The 21,209-nt window shown below is 38.5% G+C and overlaps 1 protein-coding gene across 1 annotated transcript; it reads left to right on the top strand.

Moving 5' to 3' along the window:
• The first annotated feature begins 776 nt into the window (after window positions 1-776).
• Window positions 777-20,915, top strand: LOC150086355 (thioredoxin, mitochondrial-like). Its single transcript, XM_090371325.1, has 3 exons — window positions 777-1,130; window positions 14,955-15,078; window positions 20,725-20,915. The coding sequence occupies exons 1-3, from the start codon at window positions 814-816 to the stop codon at window positions 20,842-20,844; spliced, it is 561 nt and encodes a 186-aa protein (XP_090227451.1). The 5' UTR covers window positions 777-813; the 3' UTR covers window positions 20,845-20,915.
• The last annotated feature ends 294 nt before the right edge of the window (window positions 20,916-21,209 follow it).

Raw genomic sequence — 21,209 nt, 5'->3', positions numbered from 1 at the left:
ATGCCTCGCTGTGTGATTGCCGTCATCCGGGCGAAGGGTGGGCCTATTCGATACCAGGTAGGTATCATTATCATTAGCATTAGCATTAGTAGAGGCATTTGATGCAAGAAAGCAAGCTTATGCAGCATCAGCCAAAAAAAAAAAAAAAAAAAAAAACCACTTCCACACTCACCCCTCTGTTCGTTCAAAATACCTGTCCAGCTAAGCCTTAAACTTATTTAGGTTATCAACTTCCACGACAAGGGATGTAAGTCTGTTCCACCAACCAACCAACCACCCGCTGGCTAAAGGCAAATTTCTGCACGTCTATCCTACATCTCTCTTTCCTCAATTTGAATCTATGCCCTCTCAGGTGATTATTTTGAGCGAAATCCCATGATTTCTGCCCACTCAGTGTAAATCAAGAACATTCTTTTATTAGTCTGCGCGTTTTTAGGGATAACATACCCGATAATTGGAGGAAAATCAATAGTGTCCTGATGCCAGGTCAACTATGAGCTGTTTCCATTAAGTAAATAGCTCATAAAAGTTCCTCCCACCCGACGTAGAATTATGTGTAATTGAAACTGGCAACTGGAAGTGGAATGCAGGCCTTTTTTTTCATGCAGTGTTTTTAAAAAAAGTAATGGAACGACGACGCTATCCGCAAACCACCTGCGAGGGCTTTTTTCTCAATTAATTCATAAATTAATTATCCCGTCTTGGCCCTCTATACAATAGCAAAGTTTACTGAGTATTTAACAGTTCGAGAGGTGTGTGGCACGTGTGTTATCTTTTGCGTTTAATTTTTGCCTTTACTTAAGCGTGAAGAATATGTCTAGAATTTGTTTTCGTTACAGTAATATAACGAAACGAGCGCCTTTACTTTTGTCCAAACGTGTATTGAAAAATATAAATATCACGAATTCAAATCGTTGCGTTTTTTCGGTCGTGCCGGCCTCTCGAGGTAGTTTTGACTGTGTAAATAATTGTGGCTTCTCAAATCTAACAAATAAGAGTATTTCTTGTTGTTATAGACAGCTTAGTCTGAGTGTCTCCAGAAGAGAATGCTTTAATATTCAAGATAATGATGACTTCAAAGAAAGAGTACTGCAGAGTGACATTCCGGTCATAGTAGATTTTCATGCAACGTAAGTAATAATCACAAAACAACTAAAATACTATCTAAAGGGCCAATAGATATTGAAAGCTATACTACTTAGTACGGCGTGTGTTGAACTTTAAAAAAGATATTTTTCATTCATTCATCTCGTCATTTACTGATTTATTGTCAATTGTACTTTCAGTTGACCAATTTCAACGTACGTGGGCCTAGGAGTTTCACTTTATTTTTCCTTTGCTTCTAACAAATTTTGGAGGTTATTGCTATTAATAGCATATCATCTGCATATCTTAAATTATTGATTGTTATTCCATTTATAATAATTCTTTTTTCCTGTTTTCCAGCGTTTTTTGGACTATTATATGTGCATGTATACTTGCATGTACACCAATGCTAGGAGTATAGTTAATAAATTCGATGAGCTTGATGTGCTAGTCAAGACATCAAAGGCAGATATTGTTGGGATATCAGAGACATGGTGTTACACAGACATAAGCAGTGCAGAACTGGAATTTGGGAAGTACAATGTGTACAGAAAGGATAGACAGAACAGGAAGGGAGGAGGGGTTATGCTGTTAATTAAGAAACACAAAATCTAAGGTAGTGCATCCAATTGATGTAGGTGGACAATGCAACATTGAGTCTTTTGTGTGACATAAGCACTGGGAAAGGTAAAATGAGAGTAGGTGTGTGTTATAGGCCTAATGAATCTGATGAGTATAATGAGCAATTGTGCAGAGAAATAGTGGGCCAGTAAATTAGTGTCTTATAATGGGGGATTTTAATTTCCCAGATAATGACTGGAATTTGTGGGTTGGTCACTCACACACTAGCAAGCCTTTTGTGGATTTATTCGATGATTGTTTTCTACAGCAGCATGTTCAGGAGGCAAGTAGAGGGAGTAATACTCTTTATCTGATTATTAGTAGTGATTCTTCATGCGTCAAGAATCTGCAGATAAAGGAAAGAATCTGCAGATAAAAGGAAAGATAAATCCCACTTCAGCACACTTCACAGTGTGCTGAAGTGGGATTTACTCAAAGAGGTAACTACCATCAAGGGTAAAGGGAAGGATGTTTGCTTTCGTAAAGGTGACTATGGTGGTCTGAGACATTATTTAAATTCTGTATGGTCGAATCAACTGATGATGTTACCAAAAGCAAATTCAAAACGGGAAGCATTCAAAGAATTAATCTTGGAAGCTACTAGGCTTTTCATACCAACAAAGAAAATATTATTCAAGATTTAGGCCTAAATCGATGTCAGATGAACTAATGAGACATGTGGCAGAGAAGAAAAATGCATGGGATGCATATAAATTATTAGGTGACACAGAAGCCTATGGAAGATATAAGCTGGTCTGCAACCAAGTTACAAAGGAGGTTAGGTGAAGGCAGATTACAAGAAATCTGTGGAAAGGATGTAAACAAAAACAGGAAAGAGTTCAGTGACAAATGGGCCTGGAGTACTGGGGTACATAGTTTAACAAATAGATATTTATTTAAAGTATACCCAGTATAAAATAAAATAAAATAAAATATTTCAGTAGCTTTCGGAACTCGTGTCCCTTCGTCAACTGACAAATTTGAATACATTACAAGCAAAGTGTGGCACGTTACTCATTCGTCATTGTTGTAGCACGGACGTGTGCTGCCTTGCGCCAGTGATCATCCATCAATAAAACGGTTGTCTCCAGGATTGGATGTATACGCATGCCTTTCTGGCGATTTAATGCCTTAGGGTTGTTCATTATGTTTAGTGACTCTAGCCATAGGCGGTGGCGAAAGTGTCGCGCGTGGTCCACTATCTCAAAGTCGCGCTTGGGGTCAAGATTGTGGTTGGTAGCCCAAAAATGTTCTGCAAGCGCGGACTGGTCAGTTTCGGCAAGCCGGATTGCTCTGTCGTGTTCCATGAGGGGATCCTGGAGACGTCTCGATGTCTCACCTACGTAGCAACTGTTACAGGCCCTACAGGTGATACGGTACACTACATTGCTGCGTAAGACAGGTGTGACAGGGGTCTTCACACTGGAGACAAGTGAACGTAGGTTCCTACCTGGTAATTGTACACATTTTATGTTGTAACTTCTCAGGATCTTCGAGATACGTCCTGACACTCCTGGATAGTACGGAATGTAGGCGGATGATATGCCGACTTGCTTCGGAGGTCTTGGGTTGGAAGTAAGTTCTTGTGCCTGTAACAAGCATCTGTTTAGTACATGGGATGGATAACCGCATCTGGTTAAGTCCGCCTTCACACGGGAGATCTCGTTACGTCTAATTGTGTCGGTGCTGGAATGGCTCCAGGCCCTGGAGAACAGGGTGCGGGCAGTGCTATTGAGATGGCTTGGAGCGTGGCCGGACCCTTAGTTGGTGAATTGACCGCACCACATGGGTTTGCGGTATACTGAGGTCTCTAGATGTGGGCCTACGCGATGCACTAGCACGTCCAGAAACGGGAGCGAACCGTCCACCTCTGATTCTACGGTAAACTTGATGAAATTGGATAGAGAGTTGAGGTATTCTAGTAGTACGGTTTCAGAACCACGTGGTATTATGGTAAAAATATCGTCGACATATCTACACCACGTTGTAATAGGTGTAGGTGGGTTCTGGTGTATCTGCTTCTCCAGATCTTCCATGGCGATGTTAGCTACTATGGAACTGACAGGGGCACCCATAGCAGTGCCATGTACTTGTTTGTAGAGTGAGTCTTCAAAGGTGAAGATGCTGCTAGAGAGGCATAGGTTGAGGGCGGTACAGATGTCATCAGTGGATAGTGACGTCCTGGATTGGAGGCTTAAGTCGCTCTCAAGGAGCCTTCTGGCGCAGTGCACGGCCTGTTGGACGGGAATCGAGGTGAATAAAGAAACCACGTCAAATGATGCCATGACAGAGTTATCAGGGATTGAAATGTCCTTAATGGTGTTAATGAATTCACTGCTGTTTTTAACGGTGTGAGATGTATTACCTATAAGAGGCGAGAGGAGGCTCGCAATGTGTTTGGACAGTTCATACGTTGGGGCACTGCAGCAAGACACTATAGGTCTGAGAGGAATACCCGGTTTATGGATCTTTGGTAATCCGTAGAATTGCGGTAGTTGGCAGCCAGTAGCACGCAGAAGATGGTGAGTCGCGGTCGGGATCTTCTTATCTTTAAGCCATGCGTGGACAAGTTTATTAACATTTGCTTCCAGACGTTTCAAGACTTTAACGGGAGGATCAGGTAGAGGATCATATACGTTAGGATCGATTGGTCCACTGGATGTCGATGGTTCAACTGTTGATGATCGTGCTCAGGTAGCTAACAAACTAAATGAATATTTTGCATCAACATTCACACATGAGGAGTTATTCCAGGAGGGGAATGCCAGAGTTGTATTCAGTTCTAGCAGTAAGCTAGATAATCTTGTAATAACTGAGAGTAAAGTGGAGGAGAAATTGTTGAAGATAAACACAAGAAAGGCACCTGGGGTGGATGGAATCTATCCGGGTTATCTGAAAGGAGATGGCAAAGGAAGTAAGCAAACCCTTAGCCATAATTATGAGAGCTTCCCTGGACTCAGGAGAGCTACCCTTGGACTGAAGATGTCTAAATGTGACCCCAATCCACAAAGGAGGGTCAAAGGGAGACAGGTAATTACAGACCTGTTAGTTTTAACTTCTGTTCCAGGGAAATTAATGGGGGCACTGGTTAAAGAAGCATTGCAGGATCATCTAGACAAGACTTCAGTTATAGCTCGGACACAGCGTGGGTTTGTTAACGGGAAGTCTTGTCTGGCTAATTTGATTGGATACTATGATGTAGTCACAAAGGAACTGAATGCAAAGAATAATTTTGATATGATATATTTGGATCTTAGAAGCCTTTGATACTGTTGCACATGGAAGACTGCTGCACAAATTGGAGCAGTGTGGCATTGGAAGCAAATTGCTGCTATGGATAAAGTGATGGTTGAGTGGGAGAAGACAGAGTGGTAATCAATGGACACTACTCTTCGTGGACTAATGTTATTAGTGGAGTCCCTCAGGGTTCAGTGTTGAGTCCATTGTTGTGTTCTGTATATATAAATGATATTGATGATGGTATATCAGGCTTAATGTCCACGTTTGCAGACAATACGAAGGTTAGCAGGGTTGTTATGACACTGACAGTACATTGCTGCCACAGGATCTAGAAAACTTGAGCAGATGGGCTGAGAGGTGGCAAATGAAGTTTAACATTGACAAATGTAAAGTACTACATATGGAAAGCAGTAATCCCAGAGTAACATATCAACTCTGTGGTACCACACTGACAGTGGTAGGGAATGAAAAGGACCTGGAGGTAATTGTGCAGGGAGATATGAAGTTTTCTGAGCAGTGCAGACGGTCTGCAAGAGTAGCTCATGGTGTCTTGTTAATGATATACAGGAATTTTTCAAGTAGGGATATGGAGGTGATTATCCCCTTGTATAAGGCAATGGTCAGGCCACACCTTGAGTACTGTATGCAGGTCTGGAGGCCTCATTTTAAGAAGGATGTAGAGCTATTGGAACGAGTACAGAGAAGGGCAACAAGATTAGTGAATGAAACAAAGGGTTGCTCTTACGAAGAAAGGCTTAAGTTTTGAAAATTAGTGTCTGGAGACTAGGCACCTGCAAGGTGATCTGATAGACTTGTATAAAGCCTTGAATGATTTGAGCATGCACAATGCAGAGGAGATCCTTCCTCTTGCTCAGAATAATCGCCTGAGAGGGCCTAAATTCAAATTGAGGAAAGACGGTTGTAGGATAGATGTGAGAAAGTTTGCCTTTAGCCAGCGGGTGGTTGATTGCTGGAACAAACTTCCATCTGTCGTTGTAAAAGTTGATAGCTTAAATAGATTCAAGCAGAACTTGACAAACATTTGAGTGAGTGGATGGGTGAAATAACTTTTTTTTTTTTTTTTTTTTTGACTGATGCTACATAAGTTTGCTTTCTTGCATTATGTGTCTTTGCTAATGCTGTTCTGAGTAAATGAACAATGGGGGACAGAGAGAGAGGGGGGAGGAACGTCCTTGTCTTAAACCCCTTTTGATTAAATAAAGTCATTAACTTGGTTGAAATAGTGATGATAAGCAAAATTGGTTCTAGGAACCAGTAACATTGAATCGAGAGTTACTTAAGGGAAGAAAAAAAAAATATGTTTGCTATAATATTTATTCTGTCAGTTATAATTCTGTTTGGTTAGCCTAACATTGTTCATCTCTAATGTCATTAGGCCAAAATATTGATACTAGGTTTCCCTTCTGCTGGTGTGTGATGTAATCAAGCCCAATTTTTAACATAAGAAATAATTTTCTTGTAACCTTGTGAGTTCTAGTTTTATCCCCTCTACTTACTTTGTAGAAAGAAAGGAAAACAAAAAACCAAAAACAATAGCTATTTAAACAAGCTGAAACTACATTAAATAACTTGCAAAAATATGATTCTTCTTACTTTGCCCAGTATTTCCTATCTTTCTTCACAACAGATCCCCAGCCTGTTGCAGCCATTCTCCTTCATGTATGATAAGAAATTCTAAGAAATTCACTATCTTCATAGCTAACTAACAGCTACAAAGATACAGAGCAGAGAAAAAGTGCCATTAAGGTCCCCTCTCTGCTCTGACATGTGTGGACATGTTATTAAGGGTGTCTCCCAGAATGTCAGTTCAGATCTGCCCCATATCACTGTAATTTTACAGGCTGTAAAAATGGGCCAAACATGTAGTAATGTTATGTTTTTGTAGTTAGTGCATGTTGTGTTGTTTTCTGCTGGCAGCTTAGCTACCCAGAAGCAGAATTCACCTGGAAAGCTGCTTCTGAGTACTCGTCCACATCACGTGAAGGTGGGCTAGTTCCAGTAGGTAGGATGCTTAGGGTCTGAGTGTGAGACAACAACAAAAAAAAACACATCCCTGGGAGGCTCACTCCAGAGGGGAAGAAGAAAAAAAAAAAAGTTAAATTCTTAACACTTCCCTTCATTGAACCCTTATGCACTGTCTTCATAAATTATTTATGCTATACATATTCATATTCTTTTTATAAATTATTAACTAATCACTTGCACATTCTCTCCAGGGCTGAATTGATTGACAAGGCTTTCAACATATACTCCTTCCTATCGTGTCTGGGCAGAATTGCAGACACTTTCAAATGCAGTCCTTGACTCATGACTTTTTACGAATGTTGCCCTGTACTTGTTAAGTAAGTCCTCAGATCTCTCACTTTTAATATCAGTGGTGTCAACATGCACAAAAGTATCACCTTTTGTGCCAATAAAAGATATCTGCACAATGTCATCTACTTTTTCCCCTGGCAGACATACCCTAGGCCTTATCCACCTATCCTTCTTGCACAGCATATTTCCCTTTTCCTTGACAATACAGTCACCGACAAGAACCAGCTTCTGTGGGACCAGCACATTCTGCCTTGAAGATTGCCACGGTGTTGCCTGATGCACAAGAATGAGCTCTGGCATGGAGTTGGGCAGCTGAGAGCTTGATGGGCTCTCCTATTTTAATTCCTTCAAGGGTATCTACCCTACCCTTGAAACTCTCATAAATGCCCATCGGAATGCTGAGTTGGTTCCTAATTTTTTCACACTCTGTGCACCTAGCACACACACAAAGACATCCTCCTTGGCTTGATCACATCCTGTTCCAAAAAGGTCTGCAAACATTTCACAGTTTATACATTTTTTTAGGCTGTGATGTGTTAGAAAATTGTTCCTTCATTTCTTTTCCACCACAGCACTCTTGCTGCTTTGTACCCAATGCTTTGCTGCTCTAGTCTCGGACATGAATTCCATTTAAATGCAGTTTGATTAACAATGAAAATTAATATATTTGATTGACAACACTACACTAAGTTAATAGATTCTTAAATGCAGTGATATGTATTATGCTATCTAGTTTTATGTTATGCCCAATGCTATGAAGTTCAAGGTATACGTTACACTATACCGTAAAAATTGCAGTGTTAAATTAGTTATATCCTTGCTAGAAAGTAAAAATTCCTTAGCTAAACAAAAAAGATATATGTGCAATAAGTGATTAGAACCTTTGAGCTACATATAGGAGGGAGTATATGATGAGAGCCTTGTCGATCAATTTGGCCCTGGAAAGATTGTGCAAGGCTCAAGGGGTAGAATTTTTTTCAGCCTGGACTGTACTTGTTAACAGGAGAGATTGCTTCTACAGGGATGGGATACACTTAAATAGAAAGGGTGCAAGAATATTTGCTGATGCTATCGAGACAGTGTCAGGTGGGTCGGAAAACTGCTAGCTTGGGGGGAGACAAAGACCAATAGATTGACAGTAGCCACTGGCAGAGGTGAAAGAGATTCTTGCACTGCTTCTATTAGAATGAGCAGAAGCCTGAAAAACAAGATGCATGGTATTTCAGAGACTGCTGCGAGCCATTGCAGTACAAGTAAACACATGGGTTGTGTTAGGGTAGCTAAGAATAGAAACAGGTGCAGGTATACTTGCGTGTACACCAATGCTAGGAGTTTAGTAAATAAATTTGATGAATTTGAGGTATTGCTCAAAACATCAAAGGCAGATATTGTTGGGATATCAGAGACGTGGTGTCACACAGATATAAGGGATGCAGAACTGCAATTTGGAGAGTACAACGTCTACAGAAAGGATAGACAGGATAGGAAGGGGGGAGGGGTTATGCTATTAGTTAAGAAACACATAAAAACCAAGGAAGTGAAGCCAGTCGACATCGCTGGACAGTGCAGTGTTGAGCCAGTTTGGTATGACATAAGCATTGGGAGATCAAAATTGAGAGTAGGAGTGTGCTATAGGCCTAATGACTCTGATGAGTATAATAAGGAACTGTACAGGGAAATAGAGTGGGCCAGTAAATCAGAGAGTCTTATAATGGGAGATTTTAATTTCCCAGATATTGACTGGAATTTGGGGGCTGGTTACTCACACACTAGCAGGGCTTTTGTGGATTTATTGGATGATTGTTTTCTACATCAGCATGTTCGGGAGGCAACTAGAGGGAGTAATACTCTTGATTTGATTATCAGCAGTGATTCTTCATGCATTAAGAATCTGCAGATAAATGAACCACTAGGTGGCAGTGTTCACAGTGTGCTGAAGTGGGATTTACTCAAAGAGGTAACTACCATTAGGGGTAAAGGGAAGGGTTATTGCTTCCGTAAAGGCGACTACGATGGACTGAGACAGTATTTAAATTCTATACAGTGGGACCAACTGATGATGTTACCAACAGCAAATTCAAAATGGGAAGCATTCAAAGAACTTATCTTGGAAGCTACTAGGCTTTACATACCAACTAAGAAATATTGTTCAAGGTTTAGGCCAAAATGGATGTCAGATGAACTAATGAGGCATATGGCAGAGAAGAAAAATGCATGGGATACTTACAAATTAACACATGACACAGAAGCCTATGATAGATGCAAGTTTATATGCAACCAAGTTACAAAGGAGGTTAGGCAGGCAAAGACAGATTACGAGAAATCCTTGGCAAGGGATGCAAAGAAAAACAGCAAAGAGTTCTTTACTTATGTAAACTCCAGAAGGAAGGGGATGAATCAGATTGGTCCACTTGATATTGATGGGTCAACTGTTGATGATCCTGCTCAGGTAGCTAACAAACTAAATGAATATTTTGCATCGACATTCACACATGAGGAGTTATTCAGCGTGGGGAATGCCAGAGGTGTATTCAACTCTAGCAGTAAGCTACAGAATCTTGAAATAACTGGGAGTAAAGTGGAGGAGAAACTGTTGAAGATAAACACAAGAAAGGCACCCGAGGTGGATGGGATCTATCCAGTTATATTAAAGGAGGCAGCAAAGGAAGTAAGCAAACCCTTAGCCATAATTATGAGAGCTTCCTTGGACTCAGGGGAGGTACCCATAGACTGGAAATGTGCAAATGTGACCCCAATTCACAAAGGAGGATCAAAGGCTGACACAAGTAATTATAGACCTGTGAGCTTATTTTCTGTTCCAGAAAAATTAATGGAGGCACTGGTTAAAGAAGCACTGCAGGATCATTTAGACAAGACTTCAGTTATAGCTCAGACACAGCATGGTTTTGTTAAGGGGAAGTCTTGCCTGACCAACTTGATTGGATACTATGATGCAGTCACAAAAGAACTGGATGCAGGGAATAACTTTGATATTATATACTTGGATCTTAGAAAGGCTTTTGATACTGTTGCACATGGAAGACTGCTACACAAATTGGAGCGTTGTGACATTGGAGGCAAATTGCTGCTATGGATAAAGGGGTGGTTGAGGGGGAGGAGACAGAGAGTGGTAATCAATGGACACTGCTCATCGTGGACTAATGTTATTAGTGGAGTCCCTCAGGGCTCAGTGTTGGGTCCATTATTGTTTTCTGTATTTATAAATGATATTGATGATGGTATATCAAGCTTAATGTCCAAGTTTGCAGACGATACAAAGGTTGGCAGGGTTGTCAAGGACACTACTGACACTATGCTGCTGCAACAGGATCTGGAAAGGTTGAGCAGATGGGCTGAGAGGTGGCAAATGAAGTTTAACATTGACAAATGTAAAGTACTACACATGGGAAACAGCAACCCCAATGCTATGAAGTTCAAGGTATGCGTTACACTATACCGTAAAAATTGCAGTGTTAAATTAGCAACGTATCAACTCTGTGGTACTACACTGACAGTGGTAGAGAATGAAAGGGACTTGGGGGTGGTTGTGCAGGCAGATATGAAGTTCTCTGACAGTGCAGACGGGCTGCAAGAGTAGCTCATGGAGTATTGTCAATGATATACAGGAATTTTTCCAGCAGGGATAAGAAGGTGATTATTCCCTTGCATAAGGCAATGGTCAGGCCACACCTAGAGTACTGTATACAGGTGTGGAGGCCTCATTTCAAGAAGGATGTAGAGCTGCTGGAACGAGTACAGAGAAGGGCAACAAGATTAGTGAATGGAACAAAGGGGTGCTCTTACGAAGAAAGGCTTAAGTTTTGCAAATTACAGTGTCTGAAGACTAGGCACCAGCGAGGTGATCTGATAGAGGTGTATAAAGCCTTGAATGGTTTGAGCATGCTCAATGCTGATGGGATTCTTTCTCTAGCTCAGAATAATCACCTGAGAGGGCATAAATTCAAATTGAGGAAAGATAGATGTAGGATAGACGTGCGGAAATTTGCCTTTAGCCAGCGGGTGGTTGGTTGGTGGAACAGACTTCCATCCCTTGTGGTGGAGGTTGATAGCCTAAATAAGTTTAAGGCTCAGCTGGACAGGTATTTTGAACGAACAGAGGGGTGAAGTGGGTTTTTTTTTTTTTTTTTTTGTCTGATGTTATACAGGGTGTTTCAAAAGTGAAGGTCAATAATTTAAAGGTGAACTGTACAGACTACAATATGCAAAAAAAGCCTAGTAAACATGGGTCCTTAAGTGAATTATTTTTGAGACATTGCACATTTCTAGTTAGGATCCATCACTGACTTGTTTGTTCAATGCTCTGAGATGTAGCAGGCATACTAGTACTTGTCAAAGGATAGTCAACATGGAAAGAGGTTACAGCAATGAAGAGTATGCACTTCATGTGTGGTAAAGACAACAGCAGTGCACTCGAGGCTGCACGTTTGTACCAAGAAGCATTTCTTCACCGAAGCAGCCCAAGGCACACATTCATCAGGGTACACAACGCCTTAGAGAACACTGGCGCTTCACACATGTAGTACGAACAGGTAGGCCCAGAAGCACAACACCTGATGTTGAGGAAAGGGTGTTAGAAAGAATAGAATAAAATCTAGGAATTTCGACAAGGAGGGTTGCTCTGCTAGAGTGTGTACTGTCATAGCAGTGTGTGGCAAATTTTACATCACCAATTACTGTACTCCTACCATATCCAGCCTGTACTAGGTCTCAGCAATAGACTATCCTCCTAGAGTGAACTTCTGCCAGTGGAATCAACAACAGTGTGTCCTGAACCCCCAATTTTTAAATAACATTTTGTTCACTGATGAAGCTGGGTTTACTCGTAACGGTATTTTTAATTTTCATAATTGTCATATTTGGTCCGACGAAAATCCTAAAGCAATTCATGAGTCACAACATCAGCAAAGTTTCTTGTTGAATGTCTGGGCAGGACTACTAGGAGGCCGTCTAATTGGACCACACTTTCTGCCAAACAGGCTAACAGGAGAGCTGTACCTTCAGTTCCTGCAGAATGTTCTTCCAGACCTCCTTGATGATGATAATTTCCACTTCAGCAATGCCAGAACGTGGTTTATGTATAATGGTGCACCGACACATTTTGCTCGAGTTGTGACTCAGTATATAACTAGAAGGTATGGTCAACAGTGGATAGGTAGAGGTGGGCCTGTAATGTGGCCTCCCAGATCAGCAGACTTAAATCCTATGGATGTTTATATCTGGGGTCATGTAAAAAGCTTGGTGTACACTTCTGACATTAACACAGTTGATGAATTGCTGTGTTGGGTTGAAGGAGCCTTTCAGCAAGAAATGACCCAGGAATGCCTGAGAGGATTTGGAACTCAATGCAGAGAAGACTACAAAGCTGCGTACGGGTGCAAGGACAGCATTTTGAGCAACTTTTGTAACATGTAACATCTGTAAAATCCTGTGGTATTGAAACCAAAAATTAAAAATGTATTATCTTGTGTTTAATTAAACCACCCTTAGCAAAGGATTCACAGCTTTTTGCTAAACTAGTGCTCCCATAGTCAGTGGCTGATCTTAATAGAAAATGTGCATTATCTCAAAAATGGTTGATTTGTAACCCAATGTTCACTGGGACTTTTTTGTTTATTTTAGTTTGTACTTTTCACCTTTTAATTATTGACCATCATTTTTAAAACACCCTGTATAAGCTTGCTTTCTTGCATAATTTTTTGGCACTACTAAATAATAAATGTGCAATCAGATTAATGAGGTGCCTCCATAGCCAGGTGGGAAGGGGCAGCAGTGCGTAGCACACGCTTCTTGATTAGACTGGGGTTCGAGCCCATTACTACCAAATACGGAGGATGCGGAAAGGTCAGGGAATGACCACCGCATATCCCGGAGCAATATGGCCTTAGTTGCTAATGCTCCTAAAAAAAGCAAAAAAATCAGATTAATGTGTAATAATCTACAAGGGTTGTTCAATAAAGAATGATCATAATTTTTTTTTTCACAACATAACTTTATTAATCATTCATATTTCTATGGCCTTTTTTCACAGTAGTCCCCATTTGATGAAATACACTTACTCCAACACTTTTGCTGTTTTTGAAAAAATGGGGGAAGCCATTTTTTGATATGCATTTGAGAATTGCCTCCAATTTCTTTACAACTTCTGACAACTGGAAATGTTTTCCTTGCAGCTTTAACTTTGAAAATAAAAAAAATATATCACAGGGGCAACATCAGGGCTGCATGGTGGACGAGGAATATCTTTGACCTTAATGCTGGCTCACTACACGATAACAGTATGAGCAATGTGAGGTCTCACATTGCTTCATTACGGTTCCTATGAAGTGGCACAACATGCAGGTAAGCCATTCCTTGAATGTCAAAAATAAGAGATGACCATAACCTTTCCTGCAGAAGTCACAACTTTTGCTTTTGTCAGTGTTTTCAATGACATAGACTTCCAAACAGCACTTTGTCACTTACTCTCTGGGTCAAAAATGAGGCCATGTCTCATCAGCTGTTAATCTTGCAAAGAACCCCACTATCTTTATTAACCATCCATTACAGCTCCTGACAAACCTCCATGCCAACTTGCTGTTGCTGAAGTGTGAGTAATCTTGGAACCCAGCATGCACAAACATGTCATGTGCAAATGGTCATGCAGAATATTGTGTGCACTTCCTGCTGATATTCTCAACCATCTCTGCCATTTGCCTTACTGTTATACAATGATCTTCTCTGACGATTACAGAAACTGTATTTATCGTCTCTGTGGTAACAGCAGGGTTGGAGCTCCAGGATCCCTAATTTTTGTGATTGAATCACATCCAGCTTTAAACGTGCTAAACCACCTGTGAGATGTGCTATATGCAAGTGTAGATTCACCATATGCCGCTTTTAACATTTCATACACTTCAGCTGATGTGTTTTTAAGAAAGAAACAAAATTTGAGAGCATAGTGTTCATCACATATCACATCCATTATTACTTAGGCAAAACTGAACAGAGTGAACTTGACCGATCACCAAGGTCACACTGTGTGCATGAATGAATGGCACAATTGCTATGTGATGCAGCTTGGTTTGGTCTTAAATTCCACAGCTTGGCTAGAAATAGCAGGCAGTATGGTTTCATGAAAAATTATCATTCTTTATTGAATAGGCCTCATATAATAAAATTAATGTGCAATCACAATTAACAATGTTATGTAAATCATATCACCATAATTTGCCAGTTCTGCTGTCTTTACAGTCACTGAAGTGGTAGCGTTAGTACTACAAAATGCCTAAGAATAATCCATGCTTCTTTAAGAAATTAAACTCCACACAGGATGAGTGCTAATTATTTCACTAATTTCTAGTTCTTCATATATATGTGAAGTGGAATTTGACAGTTGCTTTTTAGTGACAAATAAATTGAGTGATTTTTTTTTTTTTTTTTTTAAATGAAAAATTGGGGCAGAAAAACTTCAATTCCTTGCATCATTCAGCATATGAAAGAAACTCTCACATGCTCAGTTTATGAAAGGTTTTTTTTTTTTTTTTTTTCCAGTACAGTCTGGGAACTTTTTTTTATCAAACAGAATATGTTATAGTTTATCTAGCAATGAAGCAAATTAATTGGTTACTCTGCTTTTTTTATTAACATGTTTTCTGATATGTGGTTTTTAGTTGGTGTGGGCCATGCAAGATATTGGGCCCACGTCTAGAGGCTATTGTTGCAACTAAAGAAGAGAAAGTCCATTTGGCTAAAGTGGATGTTGATGATAACACCAATTTAGCAATGCAATATGATGTAAGTAATAATGAATGAAAAATAACATTTTAAATTAAAAATTATTTTTGTTTCATATATTATTACTAGCATTAATTTTAAACTGATATTAATTTTTAATTACTGTTAATTTCAACAAAGCCTATTGAAATGAACATAACAATACCCTCAAATATATGAATTACAAGGAATATTATCAAAAACACTGCTATAAAATCAGTGAGGGAAACACTTCTTTTAGTTTTTGTATGTTGAGTGAAAGGCATGTTTGGGAATTAAAATTAGATTAAATTTAAAAAAAAAACACTAACTCCACATCAGTAACAAATTGTTGCTTTTACAATTTGGAATTAACAGTTTTAATTAATTAAATAAAATCTGTTATATATTATCAAAACTTTTTGAACGTATGTATTTATGATATAAGCCTCAAGTTTTGCATCTACTTAGATAAATCATATGTTTGGGTAATTGATTATCCGACATTACAAATGAGGATATTATAAGCACAGCAGTGAACAGTGGAACCAGCAGCATAATGGATAAGAGTTTTGTTTATGCTTTTATTACTTTAGATGAACATGATGAATTTTTTTTTTCTTTGTAATTCCTTGGTGGAAAAATTTTATTTTAAAACAAATATAAATAAAACAGCATGCATTAAAAGTGAATTACTGATTAGATAACCTAACCATGGAAAGTTAAACTGGAGCCTCATTTTTGACCTTTTATTTATTTATTTCGTATGGCAAAATGAGGATACGTTTATAACAAACAGTATTAAAAATATAGGTAAATTACAATAAGCCTAAAAACAATATTTACAAAGTAAGTTATAGATAACATTTTGGTAAATTAAAATGTAATGTCCAGTTTATTCAGCCAGTTGATAGAATTCAGTAGCACTGTGTAGATCTTGGATGGAGCCTTCAAATCTCCTCTTTGGGCACTCCATGATAACATGTTGGATGGTCTGTGGCACATTGTCACAGTCACAGAATCGGTTTTCAGTTTTTCCCCACTTGTGTAGCCAAAACTTGCATCTTCCATAGCTTGTTCAGATTCTATTCAGGGATGTCCATTCCTTTCTTGGTAAGTTGAAACCAGTTATAGCTCTACATAGATCATTGATTAAACCCAGATGGTCAGGGTTTGAAGTGGTTCATTCTTCATGCCAAGCCTGATCATCGCTAAAATGTGTCTTAATAAGCTTCTCACCTAGCTTCCATGGGGGATTCCTGGATTTCAATCTCTCCGGTTTCTGGGGTTTGCAGTCCTGATGTATGGGCAGTTGAAGATTTCTGTGACATTTTTGCCATTCTTTTAGCAAAACTGTTTCTCTTCTGTTATTGTCCTCATTGTGTCATTTTTGACCTTCATAACATATCTTTAATTTTTTAATAAAAAATATTTTTGAAAATTTTACTTTACTGAAAAATATTATTAAGAATGTGTGCTGGTAAATGTTAAGAGTTAATACTGTAGTTAAGTTTAGTGTATGTGTAAGTTTAATATTCCATATGGAAGACAGAATTTTAATATTACAGGGCAATATGCCGGATTAGGTCAACTTGTTTTAATTATTTGTAGTTTGTTTTTTCCTCTGAGTAACTACTTTTTTATATTTCATTAAAATGGCAATATCAACTTAGCAAAGCATTTGTTTAATTTAAGTGTTATAAATGTGATTATATATTATTTAAAAAAAAAAAAAAAAAAAGCTGAGAAATCAACCAGAGTCTATTTGATGGTAGGCAGATACACATTCTACCAGGCAAGTGCATTATTCATGTACAGTAAAGTTTCTGTATTGGTAAAGTCCTTCCAAATTCTTGAAAAGCAAGCTACTTTATTAGTAAAATTTGTAATCAAAGACTTTAACTTGCATTTCAGTGCAGTTTGAAAGCGTGTGGGATTTTGCAAAAGATAGTAATATTATCAGTCTGTCTTGCATCTTGACGTTCTGTGGCAGTCAGAATATCAGCAGAAAATTAAAATAACAGCAGGAAAACTGTTGAAAGGTAAGCAAGTGCAAAGATCCAATCACATTTTAGAACCCAATAAATCAGTCAACTACTGAATGCTGGGCATTCAGGATGAAGAGTCCGTAGTCACGAATTGTTGTTAGTGTAGTATCTCAAATAGAGAGCTTTATGGTAACTGAAAAAAGTTTCTAGTACCCTGCCTTGACGCTTAAAACTGAGGAACTAACACAAATGTCTATTTGAGTCTTTCCAGTTGTTGTGAATGACAAGGGTAGGAGAAGTGACTGCAACTTCTTCCTGGAGAAGCAATTAAAGTCTTGGGGGAGAAACGACTGGCAGGTGAGGACTGTGCAAGACTCTGCACAGGCACCTCCCCACCACTGCCTCAACACTGGCTCTGAGTACCTCCTTGCCGAGACAACTTCAGCTTTGAAAAGTGTTAAAAAATACTTCTCATCGCAAAATTTATAAATGACCTTTATAGAATTATTAACTAACTATTTAGCAACCTTTTTGTCACCAAAGGGAGAATTACTTAACACAAAGAAGCACACTATCGAAGTGCAATAAAAAATTGTTTTAATTTTAACACAAAAAGGAAATGATAGATTTCAATGGGAATAGTTTTCCCTTGATAAGTATCAAATAATGCATAGCTAATGTGATTTTTAAATTTTTAGCTCCATTAGTGACGGAAATAAAGGGGGGAGATACAAAAATTACTCACATTTTCCTGTCTGGTGCTGCGATTTTTAATTTTAAAAATATTTTAAAATTATATTTTAAACTTACTCGTTGAGCTCTTTCCAATGGTGTATAATAAACTATAGGTTGTCGACGTTTTTGTCCCCCCCCCCACATTTTATACTCCCCATTTCTCAGACAAATTTTTGTAAACAACGATCAATATGGTGTTATGTTGGCCCACATGACATACAGACCCATGTACACCCATCAAGTCAGTAGGTTGAGTGGTTCCAAAGATATAGGGACGGACAGACAGATAACTGAGTGACATAAGGGTCCTTCGTTAGGCTTCAGACCCTAAAAAGAACCACGTTTTGTGGTAAACTGATGCTTTACTGGATTAAAATCTAGTGAAATGAAATTAATCATAATAAATTATAATCATTGTTTATAATTATTTTTGTGCATTTCAGGAAACAGCGTACTGTTTAAATGCAGGTATTGAAATAGTTTGAGAAAATACTGCAAACTGTTATTTTTTTTCTGTCGTGACTATCCAGGACACTTTTATCCGTTTCATCACGACAGCAACAGAGCCTGGGTTCTTTAGAAACAGTTACATTCTTCCACGAGTCAACCTAAAGTGACTAATATTATTTTTCATCAAATAATATCACCCATTGGGCAAATACATAATTTTTTTAAAAACTAGTGTTGTGATCAGTTTCAGACCTATTTAAGTTACTTGTTGGACAACAAGTAGCCTTAATTAGTAACTTCCTGTCATGAGTCACTAACTGAGGAGCCAAAATTGAGTATCTAAATGAGCACCCAAACGGTATTTTCAATGGCTTCTTATTGGTGGGTGGGCAGGTACCCTGTTGTTGTAATAGTGACAATTCACTTATGAAGTATACACAACAAGTTACCATAACATTCACAACGAGTTCCTATGGTATTGCACTACTTCGAATATGTAATGCTTCACCCATGGAGAAGTCTAGTAGAGTGTAGAGTGTGTTTAGTGTCAAACAGTACCAGGGATATCCTCCATCTCTGCATAGTATACATTGTAGGTGTGAAACAAAACACTGTCAATGCCAGAGGTTTAAAAGTGTAAGGATTTTGTACAGTATGTGTGTAGTGTCATGTACCATTGTTCCTCTGGTCATTTAGCTGCTGGGTCCCTAATGGGATCCAACGTTTCCCACACTCCGTCACATGGAGGCAGACCAGGTACACCGGTATTATAGTAATTTACCCTTGAGAAGACTAATGTTACTTATTCTCGGCAGATACCACCACCCACTGATGAGAAGCCAATAAGCTTCGAAATCGTGCTGTCTGTGTGGTATCCGCCAAGAATAAGTATCATCAGTCTTCTCCATAGGTGAAGCATTACTTATTCGGAGTAGTACAATACCATGGCAACTCGTGAAGATATTCACAATATGAGATATAATCAAATGATGCATTAAAACTACCTTAATAGTAGATAAATGATGCGTGTGCTTTACCCATGCATCAATAAATAAATTCCTTCATACTCTTAGGCATTTAGCCTAGAAATATCTTTTAGATTAAACCACCACACCATCAGGCATCTCTTATATTGTGGAGTTATACTTCATAACCAGGTTTTCACTATTGCAACAACATGGTACCTGCCTACCCACTGATGAGAAGTCGATAAGGTCCGAAATGGTCACTAGGGGGAGCTTGATGCTGCCCAGATTTTTTCAAGAATAGGTAATCATTGTCTATTTGAGGAGTTTGAGTGGTGTCAGTTGAAGGAGTTACTGTCCCTTTCATTCTTCTACGTTTCTTTTCTTTTCTTCTTCATCTCCTACTATTAGTTAGTTAGTTTTTAGGAGCATTAGCAACTAAGGCCATATTGCTCCGGGATATGCGGTGATCATTTCCTGACCTTTCCGCATCCTCCGTATTTGGTGGTGACAGGCTCGAACCCCGGTCTAATCAAGAAGCGTGTGCTATTCACTGCTGCTCCTTCCCACCTGGCTATGGAGGGGCCCCTCTCTCCTACTATTACTTTCCTCTACTTTTTTTTGCTTTCTAAATCTAATAGGGACAAGTGGATAATAGAGCTATTATCCCACGCAAATACATCAATAAGCTTCAAAACGGCACTGTCTGGGTGACGGTATCCGCCGAGAATAAGTAACATTAGTCTTCTCCATACGTGAAGCATTACTTATTCGAGGTAATGCAGTACCATGGCAACTTGTTGTGAAGATATTCACAATATGAGATATAATCAAACGATGCATTTATACAACCTTGGTAGTAGAAATGATGTGTGTGCATAAATAAATTCCTTCATGTAGGAACTATGGGTAATGAATCCTTAGATGGATTACAGATTGGCTACATGACAGGAAGCAAAGGATTTTAATTAATAATTTATTCTTCAGAATGGGCTAAGGTTAGGGAAGGTAGGAGGCTGTCATGGATTGATGCTGGGACTGCTCCTCTTCTAAGTGATATCAAAAATATATCTCTGAGAGGGTATAGTCGAATGAATTTATGTGAAATTTTTGCAGTATTAAATGATGCTAAATCCTAGAGTTTAAATTCAAACCAAAGTAGAATTGTAGACTGGATTGTAGGAAAGTTTCATTTTCCAGTAAGTTATTAGTCATAGAATGTTTCCCCATGGGTAGTTTGACTGACACCTTGTGGATATTAATGAGCCAACTGGATCAGTCCTACAGGAAGATGGAAACATTAATTTTTTCTCCTTCCCTCCCTCGTGCAGCTAGAAACATTAGCTTTCTAGCATCATATGGCTAATACCATTCAAACTTGCTATTACATCTTTATAAATCACCTTTTTTTTTGTTTTCTTCTATTTTTATTTAAAGGAAAAAAAATTTATGATTAAAATTATACCTGTCTATTGATGTAAATAATATTATTTTCTTATGTGCAAACTGGCTGTTTAACATTTTAATTTGTAATTGTTTCTTTTCTCAAGGTATCAGCAGTACCAGCAGTACTTGGAATCAAAGATGGTCAAGTTGTTGATAAATTTGTTGGTGTTCTTGATGATGACCAGTTGTATAGTTTTGTAAATAACCTCATTGGACCATCTTGAAAGTTTTTATTCACTGAATTTATGAAAGAGTTCTGTATAGCAGCATCTAATCCTAAATAGTGTATATTAAACATTTAGTGAAAAGCTTTATTACTTTAGTACTTGAAACTGCATTGTTTTTAAAATAAAATATGCTGAATCAACCTGTTCACTTAATAATTGAATTTATTTCATTAAATAGTAGAATATAAAGTTTTTTTCATATAATGCAAACGTGTATTATATGAAAAACTTTACTTTGGACTCAAGTATTGAAACTTAAAAACTTATTTCTATATGCATTTGTGTTTTTTTACGAAGAATAACTGTAGACTGAAAAACATGAATGTTAATACAAGGTGTGGCAATCAAGTTCCTGGACTGGT

Source organism: Mastigoproctus giganteus, chromosome 4 (assembly GCF_048544385.1).
Source record: "Mastigoproctus giganteus isolate SK-2022 chromosome 4, ASM4854438v1, whole genome shotgun sequence".
In the NCBI taxonomy this organism is placed as follows: domain Eukaryota; kingdom Metazoa; phylum Arthropoda; class Arachnida; order Uropygi; family Thelyphonidae; genus Mastigoproctus; species Mastigoproctus giganteus.
The sequence above is the reverse complement of the archived record's forward strand: the minus strand, read 5'-3'. Positions and strand labels throughout refer to the sequence as shown.

Coding starts and splice junctions, on each gene's coding strand:
- LOC150086355 (XM_090371325.1), top strand. CDS start 814: ATGTCTAGAATTTGTTTTCGTTACAGTAATATAACGAAACGAGCGCCT. Junction 1,131..14,954: donor ATAGTAGATTTTCATGCAAC/GTAAGTAATAAT, acceptor TGTGGTTTTTAG/TTGGTGTGGGCCATGCAAGA. Junction 15,079..20,724: donor ATTTAGCAATGCAATATGAT/GTAAGTAATAAT, acceptor TCTTTTCTCAAG/GTATCAGCAGTACCAGCAGT.